Source organism: Chrysemys picta, chromosome 3 (genome assembly GCF_011386835.1).
Source record: "Chrysemys picta bellii isolate R12L10 chromosome 3, ASM1138683v2, whole genome shotgun sequence".
NCBI lineage: Eukaryota > Metazoa > Chordata > Testudines > Emydidae > Chrysemys > Chrysemys picta.
This window is the reverse complement of record NC_088793.1, coordinates 51,021,496-51,044,252: the sequence shown is the minus strand read 5'-3', so window position 1 is coordinate 51,044,252 and position 22,757 is coordinate 51,021,496. Positions and strand designations below refer to the sequence as shown.

Sequence of the window (22,757 nt, the reverse complement as noted above, 5' to 3'; positions counted from 1 at the left end):
GACAGCATCACTCTATATTGCCATTAAAATAATTGAATTAAAATACAGAAAAGGAAAACAACTTAGTCTGTCAAATTCTACTTAAAGAACTTTTCATTTGTGTAGGAGAACTAAGAACATTACTGTTGCTTCTTGGTGTGTCATTAAATTTTCTGTTATGATTGTAAAATATAAATTTCAAGATTTGAAGAGCTGAGCAATACCAAACTTTGCCTTTAAAGGCTAGAGATGAAGAGTTAGAGAAATCAGCATCTATTTTTAAAATTAAATTTAGGGGTAAATTATTTGAATTAATTGGAGAAATGGGAAGAATCTCCAACAATACTGACTCACCTGATTCAAGAAATCAATAGGCTAAATATTAGATAAATTAGAGTTAATTACTAGCTTGTAATAATTAAGGATTTGTCACATTTGTGTTTCTTGTATTGAAACATTTTATATTACAAGGCTAAAATACATTATTCTTGGAAATCATAAAGTTTAAAGTGGTTACTATATACTTCACATTGACATTTAGGAGTTTCATGATCAGGCTTTATAGAAGGTTAGAATAAAATTGTAGTATCTAGAGGACAAAGTCTTTCTCAGGAAGAAGTGTTGTGGATCACTAATGAAAACAAAGACTAAGTGACTTAGAACATCTGAAAGTTTCCATCAAAGAAGCTGCAGATAAACATGTAGAAAAAAAGTTAATCGCTAACAAAAACCCATAAACAACGGATGAAATCATTGCTCTGATGTTATGAAAGAAGGAAAATTTGTCAATAGGGAAAAAAAAGGAACACTAAAGACTAAATAAAATGGTAAAGAATGAATGCAGATTACTAAACTCTGAATGGCTGAATGAGAAATGCAAAGAAACTGAGTTGGATAAAGAGGAAAAACAAAATGAGATATATCAAAAAAATAAGAGCCTTACAGAGGAAAGGTGACTAATACCACCATTAAGGATAAAAATAGACAATATATGATGGACCTAAAGACAATAATGAGAACTGTCAAGAATACATCAAGGAGCTATATGGTGGTTATAGGCCTGAAAAACCTCAACTAGAGATCAATCAAGAAAGCCTACCAATAATGAAGAAGAAAATCATGTCAGTAATAAAAAGACTTCCAAATGGAAAAACATTGGTTATGAGGGAATACTGGCAGAATTGTTAAAAAGCATAGGGGATGAAGGCTTGAAAGCTCTGCCAGAGGTAATAAAGAATATATTTGAGGCAGGAGAATTGTTGGAAGACTTTTCAACCTCACAGTGTATACAAATCTCCCTCCTCCCAAAGCCCCCGCTCACACTATGGATAGTAAAGATTGCAGAACAATCAGCATTTTATCACATGCCTCTAAGATACCTTTGCAAGTTGTGATTAGAAGTGAAAATTGATAAGGAAATAAGTGAACAACAATACTGCTTCTAATGTGGAAATGGCATTATAAACACCATTATGAACTTGAAGCTCATATTAGAAAGATCAACTGAAATGGGGAAAACAGTATACTTGTGTTTTATTGACTTCCAGAAAGACTTTGACAGAATCTGCCACTACAAACTGCTCAACTTATTATGTTCTGTAGGGATTGATGAATACAAACTCTGAGTAATAAAACAATTATACTGGAATCAGAAGGTAATTATTATGGGATATGAAAAGTAAAATCTAATAGAAATCCAGATAGGAGTGAGACAAGGTTGTACAATGTCACCAACTTTATTCAACGTTTATAGTGAGTGTTTGATGAAATTAATGGAAGAAACACAAGATATTAAAATGAATGGAAAATGGATGAATAATATTGGCTATGGCGATGACACGGTGCTGTTAGCTGATTCAGAAGAAGGTCTGATGAAGTTAGTGGAGATTATATATGTATATGGAAAAAATATGTTCTAGAGTTGAATGTGGACAAGATAGTAATTGTGTTGGTATGTAAGGATCCTAGGAAAACATGCCAGATTCCAATGAATGATACAGCCTTCCAGCAAGTGGGAAATTATTGTTCTTTAGGAAGCATTGTTATACAAGATAGAAGATCAGATGCAGATGTCAGCACCAGAATATCAAGAGCAAAAGAGATATTGATGCAGAAATTCAACATCGCCTGAGCTGTGCTAGAATAGCTTTTTCTTGTTTACGGCACAGGGTCTTTGAAGATCATGACATTCAAACAGACACCAAGGTTCTTGTTTATTAAGCTGTTATTCTCCCAACACTGTTGTATGGGACTGAAACTTGGACAACTTATAGACACCACTTGAAAGTCCTTGAGAGGCATCATCAACGCTGCCTTCGTAAGATTCTGAAGTTCAAATGGGAAGACAGGTGCACCAATATTAGTGTTCTGGAAGAGGCAAAGACTACCAGTATTGAGGCAATGATCATCCGTCAACAATTCCACTGGACGGGTCACGTTGTCCTGTTCTCTCAGCTGAAAAAAGAGTACCGCAATGTGGGTGGACAACGGAAGTGTTATAAGGACTTGCTGAAGGACAACCAAAAAAATGTAATACTGACATTGATACCTGGGAGACACTTGCCCAGGATCGCTTAAAATGGAATGAAGTCCATGTGATGGTCCCCTGCATTTTGAACTTGCTTGCCAACAAGCCAAAGAGGACAAGAGGCGCAGGAGGAAGGAGAGACTGGTCTACAGTCATGGTCAACAGCCTTCTGCTGAGCCTGAAAACATCTGCCCTCATTGTAATAGAACTTGTGGTTCAAGGATTGGCCTTATTAGCCACCTGAGGACCCATAATTCCCATGGAAGATGATCATACTCGGTAATAAGTGATTGCCCATGATCATCATCATCATCATCATTCATTGGCACCTAATCATCAATGCAGTCCTGAATTCCTTATTCAGGGAAAACTATTGAACTCAATGGATGTGTTCTCTGAGAAGTTACTAAAGGGCTATCTGCAAATGTTGATAGGCACTCTAGTACAAAATTGTCACTGGGACCACAATACAGCTGTGTCCTTAAGCATGTACCCAAGTTTATGCATGGAGGAGTCCTGAGTACTCACGTGCTAAAATTCCTTGTGACTCAAACTAGAAAAGGAGTGAACAGTCTATTTTCTAAGTCTCATTGTTGGTTTGTTTTCTACATTCTGAGCATTCTTTCTTTTCTAATAATTTTATGGATTTGAAGAAGGGAAGCAGAGGCCAGAGTAGCATTAATTTTGTTCTTAAGTTTTATTCAAAATAATAATCTACATAATTGTGTTTTGATGTGAACTGTGTATACTAAGAATACCTAAGTGTATCTTCCTTTCAGGCAGATATATTTGTTTTTAATTAAAGTGAACAATTTACAAGAGAAAGGGATTTTTCTTTTATAATATACAAACTGCCAAGTGATTTAGAAACTAATTACAATCAGTGCAGAAGGGAACAGGAGATAAATCTGTGCCCCAGAAACAGAGCTATTATTGTTACTTTTTTGTGGTGTCACATAAGCTTTGTCTGCTTTGCTGCCAGAAAAAAAGAAACATAAAATTCATATTTGTATGTACCAAGTAATCATCTGTCTCAAAAAATAATCTGTTGAAACGTATATATTACAATAGTTCAGTAACCAGGCAGAGTTATAAATTACCGATACCATAGTAGTAAAACCATAGTAGTTAAACCTTCCACGTATAATGTGTTCTTGTTTAATATGTATTTTATAAGTAGAATTGTGACCTTCAGATTTTCTATCTTAAGTACTCATATGGTCCCACTTACCCTAGCTTCTGAGTGCTCCACAATCTTCAATGTATTTATCCTCTCAAACCCCCTGTGAGGTAGGGAAGAGCTATTATTCTCATTTTACAGATGGGGAATCAAGGTACAGAGAGATGCTAAGGGACTTGCCCAAGATCATACAGGAAATCTGTGGAGAATCAGGTTTCCATGAAGCCCCAGGCTAGCACTCCAACCAATGGACCATCCTTCCTCTCTTTTCTAAGAGCTGGGTCCTTGCAGTTGCTAGAGTATGTATATAACTCCTAAAGCATGTTGCTCAGAAGCTATTGCAAAGCACTGAATAATATTTATATTCCTGTTACACAGGGGAAACCTGTTTATCTACTTTCAAAATAGAAACTTTAATATTCAATGCTGAAATCATCATGATTTTTTTTCACTTTTGTTTATATTCTATCATACTGTGTATATAAAAATACCAGGCAATGGATAATTAACACCCTTCTTAAGAAAATAAACTGAAGGTCTGAGGAGACAAGAATGAATTTAAAGGAAAATGTATGCTGCTGAGTCAGACACATCCTGAGTAAACCAGAGAGTCAGCGGTGACTAGGGCTACTTGTTTCAGTCTGCATCTTTCCAAGAGCTGCAGTTGTTCCTCAAGGAAGCAAACCTTGCTACTGTGAACCATGCTTCTGTCAACCTGTAGACTGTAGTATTGTCCCATGTACCATATGTGGAGTTATACCTTAAGACCGTGGGGCTTAACCTTATTACACAGGAGGGCCACATAAACCTAAGCACAAACTTGTGTGCGCCAAACAGATTCTACATATTGTAATAAGATTTAAAGTCACCTGTATTGATTTATATTTTAAGTTCAGCTTGTTTCATGTGTATTTAGAGAGACAATACTGTACCTAGAAACAACCTATTTACACACTTGAGTAAACTAAAATGATGTAAACATGACAAAATGCTAATGAATCACCTGTTAGTATATTGTGTTTAAACTGGCCGCAGGCCTTATGAAATGCTCTGGTGGGCCGTGAACAGCCTGCGGGCTGTAGGTTGGGTAACTCTGCCTTAAGTTAAACTGGAAGCTCAATCTAGTGTAGAATGCTGTGGTTCACTTATTAAGGGAGTTTCTGAATACAAACATGTAACTTAAGTGTTCCACACTCAGAACAGGATGCTTTTTGGTTTCTGGAATTTTGGTGTTGACCCATAAAGCTCTTAATTGATTGACACCTGAGAGTCTACCCCTCTCCCCAAGCTATACCACTCTAGGGATCAGCAGGGGTGCTCGAACTGGTCCTCCATTAGAGAGTCTCTAAAGGGCTTCTCAATTTAGGAATTTACTTCACTTTTGCCTTTTGATGTTAAATCCTTGGAATTTTTTGACCCCAAAGACATCTTGTAAAGTCAATCTGAGCAGGCATTTGGAGAAACTGAAGCAACTGGGTAGGATTTTGTGGTACCATAAGGGGGTTGAGAGATTTTGATATGTAAGATATTTTGCTGACGGTTAGCTGATATGTTGATGATAGGCAGGGAATGTGCTGGGGTTCTGTTTTGTAATAACTTTTAAAATTGTTTTTTTATTAATTGCAAGAGTGCCTAAAACCTACACAACACATTCTTTTATGCTACTTTATTTTAAACCAAATAAACAAACACTCAGAATGGAAGAGAAAAAAGAAAGAGGAAACATGATAGAGAAGGTTAGCTGGGCCTCTTATTTATAATGCTTTCACATCGTACCAGAATAAAGAGTATTTGAAAGTAAATAGCAACAAATTTACAGCTGATGGTAAACAATTAATCTGTGAGCCTCACAGCTGCAGAATATTTTAAAGCATATTTTAGTAAGTCCCTATATTTTCAATTTTTTGCATCTTGCAGATTTTTTTATTAACCATTCATATCTTTTCTATGAAAATTGTCAGGGAGAAGCTGAAGTTGGGGCTTTTTGCACATGGGAGTGCCTGAGACAAACTTTAGGATTGTGAGATAAGCATGTTAGCTGAATTTTTATGACAAAATGATCAGCACTGAAATAATTAAGCATGATGACATTTAAATTGTCATCTTTAGGTTCTTGCAGTGTAGCTGAAAGTTTGTCTCTTCACTAACAGAAGATGGTTCAATAAAAATATTACCTACCTTGTATCTTTATGTTTCAGCATTAACACCCAATTGAAATAAATAGGAGCATTTTCCACCTTTCAAAGCTGTTGTTTCTGTCTATCTGCAGACTCAAAGAGTCATCACTGTATCAGTGTAATCATAGTTCACATTTTCAAAGTTATCTTCACCACCATGAATGGAAGTTTAGATATTATGGAACAAAATTTGCTGCAAAGGACTTGGTTCCACAGTAAATTCCTTGGCTATGGAATTGTGGGACATAAGGGGACTTGCTTATACTTCCACATACATTCCTATAGAACTACATTGGTTTGTTGCATTTTTGATTTTACTGGAATTAATTCTGAGTGTAGTTGACCCAACTGCTTTTAAATACTTCTAACTTTTCCGGTGTAGATTACATGTGTATTCTTATGGCAGGTGTCACCAGCTGGCATTGTTACACATAGTCTTCCAGGTCCTCTTTCTTAGCATGCAAATATGTTTTGACTCTTGGGAAGATGAGACTCTGTTGCTGTTAGTTTCAGTTACTGTTGTGTCCAGGAAATATGCCCTCTGGCTTGGTCTCTGATTAGAGTGAACTCTTCAGACAGTTGCTCCCTGGGAACCAAGGCACTGGTGTTGGGCTGAGATTCTTCGAAGAAGGGGTTGTCCTGCAAGCTGTTTGACCATCTTGATTCAGACCTGGTGTATGGGTAAATAAAACAAGTTACACTTAGAATACACCAGACTCTATGTCTCTGATTTTTCCTCTGTTGGGAAGCAGACTGCAAGTCTCCGACATCTGCTACTGCTTAGCAATGGTCCTTGAAGAAAGGGTAACATAGTGCTGGAAGAAGGAGTAACAGTGTTATTATTTAAATGCCAGCTATTTTTTCTTTATCTCAGCTTTCAGTTCTACAAAATCTACTCTGATAAATCCAGAACACTACTACTGCAATAGGACCCAATCCTGCGACAGTGACTAGCATTTTATACCCAGGGCCGGCTCCAGGGTTTTGGCTGCCCGAAGCAGCCAAAAAAAAAAAAAAAAGCCGCAATCGCGATCTGCGGCGGCAATTCAGCGGGAGGTCCTTCGCTCCGAGCAGGAGTGAGGGACTGTCCGCCGAATTGCCGCCGAATAGCTGGACATGCCGCCCCCCTCCAGAGTGGCCGCCCCATGCACCTGCTTGCCAGGCTGGTGCCTGGAGCCGGCCCTGTTTGTACCTAATTAGATGATCATTACATCTAAGATAGTCTCCAACTTTGGTTTTATTGATCAGACCTAGATTATTTCTGAATTTCACTATGTATGATTATTAACACCATTAGTATAACTGTTACAATTGTGTCTGTAATGGACTCGGCGCGCTACAAGAAGCTTACTGTCTAAATGATCCAGAATAGCCTTTGACTTGGCTGTCTGAAAGTGCAAGAATTCAACCCTGCACTACTTCTGAGCACAGGTGACTGCTCTAAAACATATACCCCATGTAAAGTAGTTCAGACTTCCTGCAGGGGTTTGTTCATTTGTTTGTTGGAAAAGACAATAAGAAAACATAAAGTCCAGTCTAAGTTTTCTCCTCGGGTTTAGCATCTCAGTCCATCACCAGGTCGTTTCTGCCTCAAAGCTAAAACCCTCCATCAAGGCATCAGAAGACCACTTGCTCCTTTTCTGTGCTCTCCTAGAGAAACCTCCCACGTTTGATATTACTGACAGGTTTTGTGGAGATGGGATGGTCTCAGTCCTTTCCAAGGAGAGACTATTAACCCCTTCTTATTAACTAGCTAAGTATGGCGTTAGTACAGCCTATCACAGCTTTCTTCCTTAGTTTTCCCAGTCAGTGTGTAGATAGCTGAAATAATCTGAATTGTGTCATTCACCTTTCTAACAGGCACTATCTGTGGGGAGGGAAAATAAATCTTTGACTGACTTCTCATACTGTATGTGTGGTGTATTTCAATATGCAAAAATCACTTTTCTCTTATTAAATTGTTTACTTCAGTCCAAATAATCTTTGCTGCATCAGCCAGAACCAATATTTCTGTTTGTTGATGCTGCTTTTTCTTACTCATCCTCAATTCCTGATTGGTTATTTCCCTCTCTTTTGTAAACTCTGCACCTCTACTTAATTAATTTAAAGTGTGTATGTAAGAGAGAGAGAGAGAGAGAGAGAGAAAGCGTACTGAACAAAGAAGGGATATAGAATTACTGTGGGAAATGCTCTGGAAATAGTAGCTCAGAGTACAGTAAAAAACACTGCAGTAAACTTGGCAGACAAGATACTAGGGGTAAAATTTTCACAAGCACCTAAGTGACTTAGGACTATATTTTAAAAGATATTTAAACACATAAAGATGCAATTAGATTCCTAGTGGGATTTACAAAAGTGCCAAAGTGAGTGAGGCACCTAAGTCCCATTGAAAGAAAGAAAGAAAGAAAGAAAGAAAGAAAGAAAGAAAGAAAGAAAGAAAGAAAGAAAGAAAGAAAGAAAGAAAGAAAGAAAGAAAGAAAGAAAGGAGAATAATACACAATAAAGAAAAGAAGGTGCATAGGTGTTGTATATCAGTTGCTCTTGTTCCACCTCTGCTGTTGGGTTTTGAATTTATATTTTACATACTTAAAATAATTCAGTTCCTGTCATAATTGGGTTATCATGAAAAGACTTCACAGAAGTGTGTCTAATGGAGGTATGTGAATAAAGAAATGGACTTCTGTGTGAGGAGTCAAAAATGAAAGATGGAGAGTAGGAGTACAACAAGAAAGAGTTGGTTGAAGCCAGCTGGTCTGCACTGATATTAAAAAAAATGAAATAACATGCTCTGGAAACAAATCACAAACACTTATACAGTCAGTTGACTGCACACAGACGAACTAGCATACATCATATTTGTAAGTTCTCACAAAACTAAGTGATTGGGCAACAAAATGGCAAATGAAATTTAATATGGATAAATGTAAAGTAATGCACATTGGAAAAAATAACCCCAAGTATACAATACATACAATATGATGGGGGCTAATTTAGCTACAACAAGACAGGAAAAAGATCTTGGAGTCATCGTGGATAGTTCTCTGAAAATGTCCATGCAGTGTGCAGAGGCGGTCAAAAAAGCAAACAGGATGTTAGGAATCATTAAAAAGGGGATAGAGAATAAGACTGAGAATATATTATTGCCCTTATATAAATCGATGGTACGCCCACATCTCGAATACTGCGTACAGATGTGGTCTCCTCATCTCCAAAAAGATATACTGGCACTAGAAAAGGTTCAGAAAAGGGCAACTAAAATGACTAAGGGTTTGGAACGGGTCCCATATGAGGAGAGATTAAAGAGGCTAGGACTCTTCAGCTTGGAAAGGAGGAGACTAAGGGGGGATATGATAGAGGTATATAAAATCATGAGTGATGTGGAGAAAGTGGATAAGGAAAAGTTATTTACTTATTCCCATAATATAAGAACTAGGGGTCATCAAATAAAATTAATAGGCAGCAGGTTTAAAACAAATAAAAGGAAGTTCTTCTTCACGCAGCGCACAGTCAACTTGTGGAACTCCTTACCTGAGGAGGTTGTGAAGGCTAGGACTATAACAGAGTTTAAAAGAGAACTGGATAAATTCATGGTGGTTAAGTCCATTAATGGCTATTAGCCAGGAAGGGTAAGGAATGGGGTCCCTAGCCTCTGTCAGAGGGTGGAGATGGATGGCAGGAGAGAGATCACTTTATCATTGCCTATTAAGTTCACTCCCTCCGGGGCACCTGGCATTGGCCACTGTCAGTAGACAGGATACTGGGCTAGATGGACCTTTGGTCTGACCCGGTACGGCCTTTCTTATGTTCTAAGTTGTGAGGTGCTGTCATTATCTCACTGCTCCTCTAGCCAAAGCTCTGCTCATTTTACATCCCTTGTTTTGGTGTCCCAGTTTCCTTGCTTACCCCGGTATTTTCCATAGGCTAAATCTTTAAGGTCTCCACTCTCAGAGATCTTGCAGTTTCAGTCACAAGTTGTTCGGATCAAGGAAGAAATTACTGAGTGAAATTCAGTGGTGCATTATGCAGGAGGCCATACTAGGAAATCACAGTGATCATTTATGAAATCACAGTGTCCTAACATTTATGAATTTCTCTCTCCTCCTCTTCCTATTTTCATTGTCTTCCAAATGACATTTTTGTCTCTTATCTCTTTAAGTTGAAATCAGGAAAATTCAGACTAGAAATAAGGTACACATTTGATAATTAACCATTGGAATAGATTACCAATGATATGATATTTTTTCCATTACTTGTAGTCTTTAAAATGAGACTGGATGTCATTCTGAAACATGCACTGTAGTTCAACAAGAGGTTACAGGCTTGATGCAGGAATTAATTAGTAAGGTTCTGGCGCCTCTGTTATGCAGGAAGTCAGACTAGATGACCACTTCTGGCCTCGAAGTCTATTAATCTAACAGTAGTTGCAGCATCTGGGACCTCCCTTCTCATCAGCCATCTGAAGAGCAACAGTGGTAGCCACACATCCCTCCCTAGCCATCTGTGGTGCAGAAGCATCTTGGGCCCACTCAATGGCCACAGGAAGATGAATAATAGGGCCTTTTATCTCCAGGTATGGATATCTGAGCACCTGTGTGTGTGTGTGTGCGGGGGGGGGGGGGGGGACTCTTTGAAAACCCCTTTAGGAATAGATGGCCTCATCATCCTGCAAGCTGTCTGCTCCATACTCTGTATTAATATCATTGATGCCCTTACATGATCCCACAGCTGGCAGAGCTAAGCATGGGCCTTTTGTTCCTAATGGTTAATCCAGAACCAGCTATATGACTGGGGAGGCTGACTGACTTAGATGGCACACTATAACCTTTAGCAGGAGGAGCTGAAGACCACTGTATCTCAGCTTCAGAAGTCAGCTCTAAGGCAATGTGTGTCTTTGGACTTGTGGGTAAGTGGAGAGGGCAAAGGTGAAAAATGGAGCAAAGCTGAGCTGAACCTCTGAAATTTGATCTAGATTGCTGAAAAGTTTTCAAATGTAATATGAGATTAAACTAGCGAGAGACATAAAGGGTAACATGAAAACATTCTACAAATACAGTAGAAGCAAGAGGAAGACCAAGGCCAGAGCAGGCCTATTACTCAATGAGGGGGGAAAGACAATAACAGAAAATGTGGAAATGGTGGAAGTGCTAAATGACTTTTTTGTTTCAGTTTTCACCAAAAAGGTTAGTAGGGATCAGGCATCTAACATAGTGAATGCAGTGAAAATGAGGTCGTATCTGAGGCTAAAACTGGAAAGAGGAAGTTAAAAAATACTTAGCCAAGTTAGAGGTCTTCAAGTCAGCAAGGTCTGATCAAATATATCCTAGAATACTCAAAGACCACACGGAAGAGATGTCTCAGCCATTGGCAATTATCTTTGAAAACTCATGGAAGGCAGGAGAGATTCCAGAGGAACGGAAGAGGGCAAATATAGTGTCACTCTATAAAAAGGGGAATAGCAATCAATTTTCAACCACCTAGATGATGATAAGGTGATAAGTAAGAGTCAACGTGCATGTCAAGAACAAATCATGTCAGATCAACCTAATAGCTTTCTTTGACAGAGTAACAAACTTTGTGGATAGTGGAGCAGCAGTAGATGTGGTATATTTTGACTTTAGTAAGGCTTTTAATAGGCTTGCATGACTTTCTCATAAGCTGGGGGAATATAGCTTAGATGGAGCTACTATAAGGTGGATGCATAACTAGTTGGAAAACTGTTCCCAGAGAGTAGTTATCAGTAGTTCACAGTCAAGCTAGAGGGGCATATTGATTGGAGTCCCACAGGGTTCAGTTCTGGGTCCGGTTTGGTTCAATATCTTCATCTATGATTTAAATAATGGCATATAGAGAGAACACTTATAAAATTTGTGGACAATACCAAGTTGGGAGGGATTGCAAGTGCTTTGGAGGATAGGATTAAAATTCAAAATATTCTGGACAAACTGAAGAAATTGTCTGAAATAAATAAGATGAAAAACGATAAGGACAAATGCAAAGTACTCTATTTAGGAAGGAGCAATCAATTGCACACATACACAATGGTAAAAGGATCTAGGGGTTCTAGTGGATCACAAGCTAAATATGAGTCTACGGTGAAACACTGTTGCAAAAAAAGCGAACATCATTCTGGGAAGTATCAGCAGGAGAGTTGTAAGACACGAGAAGTAATTCTTCCATTCTACTTCACACTTATAAGACCTCAACTGGAGTATCATGTCCAGTTCTGTGTGCCACATTTTAGGAAGGGTGTGGACAAATTGGAGAAAGTCCAGAGGAGAGCAACAAAAATGATTAAAGATCTAGAAAACATGACCTATGAGGAAAGATTGTACAACGTGGGTTTGTTTGGTCTGGAGAAGAGAAGACTGAGAAGGCACATGATAACAGTTTTCAAGTATATAAAAGGTTGTTACAAGGAGGAGGATGAAAAATTGTTCTCCTTAACCTCTGAGGATAGCACAAGAAGCAATGGGCTTTAATTGCAGCAAGAGAGGTTTAGGTTGGACATTAGGAAAAAACTTTCTGACTGTAATAATCTTCTGAGCAGATATTTAAATGAATTATTTAGTATAAAAATTAATCATTTTGAATATCAACACTCCTTGAGGCTCCTTTAGCTCTGTTGTAGCAATGACTAATCTCATATCGCTGGACCAAATTTCATGCAAATACCCACACAGAACTTGCATTCACGACATTAGCAACTTCCCTCTCACTGCTGAGAAGCAAGATGTCACCTCTCCCTTCCTTGGTGCTTGTAAACTATGGTGTCCTGAGTTGACGATGCCAGGCATATTTAATTGTGCATGCTTAAAGAGAAAAACAACATCCACACTAGAGTTAGTGCAGTCTGTGGCAAGCTGACAAATCTCCCAGCTGTCAAAATGAAGCATACATGATTCTGGCTTACATCTGGTTGCATTCTGCCGATAGGCATTTACAGGCACAAACTCATATTGGTCAAAACACGTTCTGATGGAGACTGAGAAGTGTATAGTCTGTTTTATGTGGTTTTGATCTTTAATGTTATCCCACACAAGCTTATTTATAGACAGACAGTAATCAGGTAGACACTAACTATTTTTTGTTTGTGTTGTGTGTGAAGTGACACAATATTTATTAGTGTGGGTTATGCCTAGGGCCCTATCAAATACATGGCCGTGAAAAACACATCAATGACCATGAAATCTGGTCTCTCTCATGAAATGTGGTGTTTTGTGTACTTTTACCCTAAAGCAGCATTTCTCAAACTGGGGTTCCTGACCCAAAAGGGGGTCACAAGGCTATTGTAGGGTGGTTGTGGTATTGCCACCCTTACTTCTGCACTGCCTTCAGAATTGGATAGCCGGAGGTATGGGGAGATTGTTACTTTTGGGGAGGGGGTCATAATTGGGTTTACGTGTTTATATTTTGTTGTTTTAAAATGCATATTCATATTTTGTTATAACACTGTGAAATTTAAAATGTAAATATCTGAAAGCTTGAAATTCAATATTTTTTAAAATGTCATGATCATGACATTTACAAAAAATGGACTGTGATTTTGGTAGGACCCTTTCACTTAGTTGTTGAAATGCACAGTTTTTGTCCTGAGCTCAGATGGCTTATATTCATGATTTTGAAGTTGAAGTATTTGTCTGCATGTACAGCAACTCTTTTTACATAAGTGCTGACATATATGGTCAACTGTACAGAGTCATATGGTACTAATGTGATATGACAGTCAGAGAAGAGGACATTTGGCAGAAGAATCATCATTTATGGTGCTTTGCAGGCTGTCCATCTAAATCCATCATTACCTGGCACCTATGTTCTTGCAAAATAATTGGACCAATCTGGGAATGGGCATAATGCCATCCTAACAGATGGACATGAGTGTAGGTAACCAAAAGACCAGGCATACGCATTAAATATGACTTCAAAGAGCATGAATCTTATCTAGGGACATCAAACAGCTTACTTTGAGCCTCTCTGTGTGTGGTTAAGAGCATATGCTACCACTATTGGATATCCATGCAACTTGGGCTAAAACCAGCTCCCACAGTTCTGGTGAATTTTGTATTAATTTTTTGGCTGGATGAGATATCTCAACCATAGAGGTATCTGATATTATATCTTGAGCTTTCAATTATTATTAAAGACATGGCGTGTAAAGTTGTATTGCACAATTGCAGCTGTGCTGATTCCAAGTGATGTAATTGATCTCTATTGCAAAAGAAACACGTGCAAATTTGTATGTGGAAAAATCAAGTATAAAGGTGATTCATTCTTATAAAGCCTTTATTACATTTTCTACTCTGATTTCTTTCTGTTTGCTATGTGAAAATGAAATCTTGTTCTGTCAAAACATTTATTCTTTACAACATGAAAAGTCCATTAATCTCATGCTTTAGGTGAAGATGGGGTTGAATTTAACATTGCTAGTTTGTCAATGGTGTACCCTTAAAATGTTAACATGTACTAAAAAAGCTGGTGCAGACAATTTTTTTGTAATATATTACCTTCCAAAGGTTCAGAAATGTAGTAAACACCTGTACCTCCCAAATTTGGGACTTTGGGCTGCAAATGCCATAAGAATCAGCTTCCTATGGTTGTGGGGTCCCCCGCTGGGGCACTTGGGGCACTTATGCACTATAGAAAATAAGAAAATGCAATCAAAGTAAAATAAATTTACTTTCACCACCAATTCTAAGTCGTCATTGCAGTTAATTGAACAGTACAGTGCTTTCATGTGACACAGGATACATGAGGTGGCAGCTACTCCAGCATTCCAAGTTTTGTAGCTCTTATCTACAGGAGGCTTCAAGGCCACAGCTGGAGTTAAAGGGAATATTCTTAGTGAAGCTGCATGTACAGATTAATTGAAAGGCTTATCCTTCAAAAAATTGCCCATGACGTCTGATCACTGCACATCTGAAGTGAATGACATTTACCCAAAGATGGTGGGCCAGGCAGAACTGATATACTGAATTGATGATATCCTGAGAGTAGAACAAGCAGGTTTTAGATCATAGTACCTGTGATAAGTTCTGGCACTCACCACCTACATCAAGAATGGCTTCCAGACTAGCCAGAGATAGATGCAGAAATCCTAGATTTTACTGCTGCGTATGACACAATCTGGCTTACTATACAAACTGTCATTGGTCCACAGCCATGACAATCCACTTTGTTAGGAGCTATTGCTGAAAAGCCACCAGCTCCATATTTTGTTTGTTTCTTTTTGTCTTCCAAATAAATAGCACCTGGAAGTCCAAGAACAATGGTCTGCCTGAGGGCTCAGTTTTGGCACTGACACTTTTCAAACTCTTTACAAGTGGCCTTCCCTACACCACTGTAAGGAGTTTTATTTACACAGACATGTGTTTGACAGGACAAGAGCAGGATTTCACTCATGTAGAAGAAGTCCTGATGCTAACATGAAGATGGCCCATTATTGTAAAAGATGGAGACTTAGACCTAATACCAAAAAGACAGTTTCCAGTTGCTTCCATCTATATCACATAAAGGCCTACAAACATCTTAACATCTTTCTGAATCGACACAGCAGGACCATGACCAAATACCTGTGTATCTATTTGTTAAACTGGACTGTACCCTGACTTTCAAGGAACACCTTACTAAAACCTCACTGAAAATAAAGACAAAAAACAATCTGATCAGCAAACTAGCCAGTTCTACATGAGGAGCCAATGTGCAGAGTCTAAGACATTCTGGGCTTACCTTATGCAATTATTTGGTATTGTGCTCCTCCAGTGTGGCACAGCTCTCTTCACCTCGGACTAGTAGACACGCAGCCTAGTGACACCACGTGTATAACAGGTACCATGAGACATGCCAACCTGGCCTGGCTGCTAGTTCTGTCCAACATCAACTCCCCGTGCTTTACCACCATTGGGGGGGCTCTTGCCCCCCTGAGTTTCATACCAGAGGTCTGCTCACCGTGCACACCCTAACCCCAGATGGAGCTCTTAACTGCAACACAGCTTGAATGTGATATGTGATGAGTTCTTTACTCCCAGCTTCTGCCCTTGGGGCAGGGAGTTTGTTTATAAGGGTGATTAAGCTAACAAAAGGCTTGTCATTAAATTAAAGATCCTTAGATGATCCTGAAAGCATTGCCAAGCACTCTGGTTAAAGGATGGGAAACAAAGGGGAGGAAAAAATGGTCAGTTTTTACCAGGAGAGAGGTAAATAGTGGAGTCCCCCAGGGGTCAGTACTAGGACAAGTGCTTTTCAACATATTCATAAATGATCTGGAAAAAGAGGTAAACAGTGAGGTGGCAAAATTTGCAGATGATTCAAAATTACTCAAGATAGTTAAGTCTAAAGCTGACTGCAAAGAGTTACAAAGGCATCTCATAAAACCGGTGACTGGACAACAAAATGGCAGATGAAATTCAATGTTGATAAATGCAAAAGTAATGCACATGGCAAAATATAATCCAAACTATAGATACAAAATGATGGGATCTAAATTGTCTGTTACCCGCCAAAAAAGAGATCTTGGAGTCATTGTAGATAGTTCTCTGAAAACATCCACTCAATGTGCAGTGGCAATCAAAAAAGGTAACAAAATATTGGGAATCATTAGGAAAGGGGTAGATAATAAGACAGAAAATATCATATTGCCTCTGTATAAATCCATGGTACGCCGACATATTGAATACTGCGTGCAGATCTGGTCACCCCATCTCTAAAAATCTGTATTGGATTTGGAAAAGATACAGAGAAGGGCAACAGAAATGATTAGGGATATGAAATAGCTTCCATATGAGGAGAGATTAAAAAGACTGTGACTTTTCAGCTTGGAAAACAGATGACTAAGGGAGGATATGATCGAGGTCTATAAAATCATGAATGGTGTGGAAAAATTGAAAAAGGAAATATTATTTAATCCTTCACATAACACAAGAACTAGGATAACCCAATGAAATGAATAGGCAGCAGATTCAAAACAAAAGAAAGTTTTTCTTCACAGCCAACCTGTGAAATTATTTGCCAGGGGGTTCTGTGAAGTCCAAAATTATAACAGGGTTCAAAAAAGAACTTAGATAAATTCATGGAAGATGGGTCCAATGGCTTTTAGCCAGGAATGCAACACCAGGCTCTGGGTATCCCTAGCCTCTGATTGCCAGAAGCTGGGACCGGATGATGGGATGGATCACTCGATGATCCCCTGTTCTGTTCATTCCCACTGAAGTCCCTGGCATTGGCCACACTGTTGGAAGACAGGATACTGGGCCAGATGGACCATTGGTCTTACTCAGTATTGCCATTCTGATGTTCTTATATATAACCCAAATGTATCTTCCCCCGCTGTAACAAACTAGACCCCACTCCCCTCCCCGAGCTGGGATAGATCAGGGTCTCTCTCTCCACAGAGTTAGTAACAAAGTAAGAATATACATTAAAATTTTAAATCTAACCAGTGATTTGACAACAGATGTCAGTACGTGTTAGTATTAGAGCTAAGTGAGTCTAATATTTATTTAATTTTCTTTCTTTTATATAGGAATTAGATACAGTGCTCCTGTCAGCTAATTTGTAAGTTATTATCTGCAGAATTTTCTCCCTAAAGCAAGACATGCCACATCTATCTCTGTTTAAAGATGTGTTTAATCCACTGAGCCACCATCTTTGCTCAAGACACCCTGTTTGGACAACTCCCCCAGTGGTTCTCAACCTTTCCAGATGACTGTACCCCTTTCAGGAGTCTAATTTGTCTTGCGTGCCCCGAGTTTCTTCTCACTTAAAAACGACTTGCATACAAAATCAGACCAAAAAAATTACAAAAGTGTCACAGCATTCTATTACTGAAATACTGCTTACTTTCTCATTTTTACCATATGATTATAAAATAAGTCAATTGGATTATAAATATTGTACTTACATTTCAGTTTATAGTATATAGAGCAGCATAAACAAGTCATTGTCCCTATGAAATTTCAGTTTGTACTGACTTCGCTAGAGGTTTTTATGCAGCCTGTTGTAAAACTAGACAAATATCTAGATGAATTGATGTACCCTCTGGAAGACTTCTGTGTACATGTACCCCTGATTGAGAACCTCTGCACTGAGGAACCTCAAAATCTCCACCGGGTGGCCTAATTGATGTCAAGAACAAGTTTCAAACATAGCCAATGCCTATCTTGTGACAGCCCCCTGGTTTTACCTTCCACACCATCTTTACGTAAAGCTCAATCACTTCAGATGTGCAGTGATCAGATGTGCTGCTAATGACTATATGTGGTGCCTTTGTGACTCCCTGCTTTGTTGTTGTGGCCATTTAGAAGATGTAGGCCATACATGTAGGCTGTACCTATTGGCAAGGGCGGGCTGGTTCCCTCTTCCCTCAGCTAATGAATGGTTAAGACACTCAGACAGTTGAATGGAATATCCAGTGGATATCCTGAAGCTGTTATTCTGGAAGCAGGCAGGCCCCAGTCATAACCTAGGAATATAGGAAGTGCAAATCCATCTTTCCCTTTTTCTCCAATTTCTCTGCTGAGCACAAGAATAGAATAACACAGAATTGGGCACTAAATGTGTATGTAAACATGTTGCTCTCTATTGGCTGTATAAAGCTGCAAATGAATATTTTGTAGCTGAGAGGGGTTTTTGTATTGGTTTGTGCAATAGGGGTCTGTGTTTTTGGAGATGTAAGCCCAGATTTCTATTCCTGGCTCTGCAGGTGTTTGATTTATTGTGGAGAAGTGACAGCCTCTTCACATTTAAGTCTGACTTTGTGATTTTGCTCCCCTTATACCTAATACACTAGATTGTGATACTTCTCTTACAGATTGTTTAAAACTGCTATACTTAGGTCAGCTGTAAAATGAGGCTACCGATGCTTACTTTTGTAAAGCTCTTTGAGGTCTAAAGATGAAATAGCTCTGTACAAGGCATTATTTCTCTTTTTTAAATATAGTCTAAGGCTAAGAGAGGTCAAGTGACTTGGCTGCTAGGTACTAGTAGATAGGTGTTTGCAGAATCAAGAGCTCTGAGTGCTAGTCTAGCTTTACCAATATTTATAGTGAAAGGGAGGCTGGACTGCACATGCATGCATAGCTAACTTAGCTGTGTAGTGAATGTGAGTGTATCTTATTAGGTGCAGAATTAATAAAAGAGAGGTTCAGGGAATCTCTCAGTGTGCATGTTTCAAGATCTAAAAAATCCGCAAAGAGGTTTGGGTTGAGTTTCAGGTACATGCTTTGGTTGGTTCTTATTTAATTTAAATGGGTTCACACATCCTTAGCTGTGATGTGATTATCAAATAAATTATTTTGATAGTTTTAGACAACTGTGTTCATACACTTCATGAGTGAGTGATTGCTAAAGTCAGTGATCAAAAATCCATATATTTTGCCTAATAATCCATACATAGACATTTGTGGCCCGATTTACAGAAATACTGAGTTCTTTTGAATGTACTGGGATTTTCAGCACCTTTGAAAATCAAGGTACCTGTGTAGAAGCCTAAGTATTCAGATGTCTAGTGTTTAAGCAAATGTCCATAATTTCTAGCATAAAGCAGATGGTACTCTTATTATTATTCTTAGCGACACAGACTGACTGGACATCAGTAATATTTTAAGGATATAAACAACATGGATCTATCAGGAAAAGATATCGATTAAATTAGAGAATCAGAGATGAGGTTTCATAATTAGTGAAAAAAAGACTAGTACTGGACAAAACACCTACCACTCAGGAGTCTATTTTAATGTGGGGGTGAGGGTTTTCTAAAATGCTATATAAAGTATGTAAATACCTCATTATTCTTTGTTCAGAACAGGTATGTCTTACGTGCAACATCTTGTGTTCACTCATGTATAGTCACTTGGGATTAGGTGTATCTGAAGCACCAGCAGCATAATTTTTCTTCAAATGCTAGGCACTGAACTCAGCTACAATTAAATATTCAGCAGATACTCTATTGCTAGCTAGACTCATGTAGTACTTATGAAAGATTAATTCAGTGCTAAATTCCTATTTAATGAGGGAGTTGAAGTAAGCATCACAGTCTAAAATTTCAGACTTCAGGTTTAGAAGATTACATTTTTATTAGGCTTTGTAAAGGGCACATATGATAAATGATCTCTGTAGAATTTATAACTTTTAAAATCAGTCTCTTTCAGGATATCCTTCCAAATACATTAGCTACATGTTTTGATACCAGTTGAGTTGAGGAGCTTCTTTCTGCACAGCTATGTCTCTAGGGAGGGATACTCGTAAGCGGTATCCCAGAATGTGTCAGCCTCCCTTCCTCACTGTCTTTTGCATCCCTTCCATCCCAACTTGCCTTTCATTTTGGAGAAGGTTAATTTATGTTTGTGTTTGAGACCCCTCAGCATTTCTCTGGGAATTCAGGAGCAAACCAAATTCTCTAGGTTGATGTCTTAATGTTGAAATAAATTGTCATCATCACAAGTGGTTAGCATAACATTACTCAATGGGCAGTGGAAGATGTCTGGTTATATCTGTAAATGTTACCTGTTGGATGCTATGTGTAGTTTTCCTACCATTTTTACACAGCAGGTTGATCTAGCAGGATGCTTTGGTGCAATACTACTAATGACATAATGAAGGAACACTGTGCAATAAGATTTGGGGCTTGGTGTGACTTGTCAACTATTATTTGGGTTTGATTTTAATAATAAGAGCAAAAGGGTGTTTTCCTTTAAAGTTAGAATTCCACTAATATGTTTTATTATAGCGCCACTCACTGGAACTTTAGTGTTAGATTGTGTTCTGGGGTACAATCTCATTCAAGGAAGTAAGAATCCCCCTTAGGTCCCTAAGCAGACTACCTAGATCTTGGGTCCAAACTCTCAGGAATAGAGGGGGGGCTACAGGATGGCTTACTCCTTCCTTGGACGGTAGGCAAGGCTAATGTGGGGAAGGGCAGGGAAGGAGCAGAGTCCTGGTTCCATGTGTCTATCAGCTGGCTTGTGGAGCTCAGTCAGTGAAGGGAGTACTAATTATGTACACAAATCACTACTAGGATTTTTTTTTAAACTCCGCTAAAAAGAAGTGCCACTTGTGGTATACTCCTGGCAATGTTTTCTGATCCTCATATACCAGTCAATGCTGTTGTTCGTCAGATCAGTTGCTTCCTCAAGGATGGAAAAACTGGAGGGCTGAAATTCAATAATCTTTTCTGGTTTGAAATACTAATTAGCTGTTGCACACTCTATTGTCAGAAAGCCAGCAACTGCATTAGAGTTTTATATCCTTAGCAGCAGGCACAAGAGTTAGCTACAAAAGCAAGGGGATTAGAGAAAAAAGGAATTCTGCTTGAGACTAAGAAAATAAAAACCGTGGACTAAATATAAAGTGTCTATGATGGACATGTTATATAATATTGTATCAGTAAAAACTGAAATTCATTGATCTGCTTACTGATCCAGAAAAAGCTGTGGAGTTGGTTCCCTAAGATCTCAGCTAAGTGGGTCTTCCTTGTATCATGAGATACCTGTTTATTACTTAGCAGTGCCATTTCTGAGCTCTAAAGAGAGCTCAATTTAGTTCTCCTGCTAAGAAGATATATGGAGTAACATAAAGTCTGTTTTTACTCAGGAGAAAAATTAAGTAAAGATGTATGGACGTGGAGGTTCAATTTAAGACTCCCACATCCACTGGTAGGCACGATTAAATTATCCAGTCGGGTTGATCCAATTTAATTTGCCAGGGAATAATGTCAAAATGGCATCTGTATTTTGGAATAGATAGTAGAAGACAGGGATTTTTAAAAATAAACAATTAATAAATACCCCAGAAATTATGTATATTACTAGATTTTTATGCCATTGCACTATTGGAGATCAGCACCATTGTATGTGAATACCCTTTTACACTTTGTCCTTCATATGAAGTAGCTCTCAACAGACAGATTTATAAACCGTGATAAGTAATGTGTAAGTAACTTTGTGAACACATTTACATCCATGCTACCAAGTATTAGAAGCTACATGCACAGTCCCCATGAATATACGCAAAGCAGGGACAAGAAGTTGCTGCACATAGAATTTCTATCATTTCAGCACACGTGGTAGTGCAAGAAAACTGCAACAAAAGTGATTTGCATGTGCAAAGATGTATGTGACCACACAGAGTTTGGGTTTAGGATGGTTTGACAGGAAGGCCAAATCTAGACACCAAAACCTCAGACAGTTCTGTCTTCTATCTTTCAGGACTACAATGATGAAATCCGTCAGGAGCAGTTGAGAGAATTGTCATACTTGAATGGTTCTGAAGATTCAGCACGTGGACGGGGCATTCGTGGAAGAGGAATCCGGGTACCACCTGCAGCTCCATCAAGGTACTTTGTTTTCTTATGGAGCCAGACTTTGAAAGCATAGCCTGTTGAAACACGTAGGATCTTTATAATCTGATTATTAATATGGTCAGTAAGCCAAAATATATTTCTCCTCAACATTGGTACAGTGGTCTATGACCCACAATTCACAGATGGTAGGGCCATAATGCTGCCAGTGTATCTGACTGTGGAAGAATCATCCAAGGTAAGGGATTTCTCCAATGACAAAGTCAGTTTCACCATTACAGGCAGCATGGCTGGAGCTAAGTTAAGTCCTATTGAGTCCCAACTAACAGATAATCATCTTGGGGTACTTGACAGCAGGTGTAACCTTACTAGAGTATGCAGCCTGTTCCAGATTGAGGAAACTGAAAGACTCTCTTTGCGCATGCGCGCACACACACACCGCCACTCTGCAGTGTGAGCTGTTTATCTGGATTGGAAGGTTGGAGTCATTATCACTGCAAATTCACTAATGGACTAAATGAATGCATTCTGTGCTATAGGCATTGTTAATTCCATAAAAACAAATAACATGTTATTTGTTGTACACCTCTACCTTGATATAACGCT

At 38.6% G+C, this 22,757-nt stretch overlaps 1 protein-coding gene across 2 annotated transcripts in view; it reads left to right on the top strand.

Moving 5' to 3' along the window:
* Positions 1-22,757, top strand: part of KHDRBS2 (KH RNA binding domain containing, signal transduction associated 2) — a 572,147-nt gene that overhangs the window by 371,035 nt on the left and 178,355 nt on the right. For both annotated transcript variants that reach the window (XM_042848839.2, XM_008163771.4), the window contains one exon: positions 22,060-22,187. In XM_042848839.2, coding sequence (XP_042704773.1) covers positions 22,060-22,187 — 128 coding nt within the window. The remainder of the gene's footprint in view (positions 1-22,059; positions 22,188-22,757) is intronic.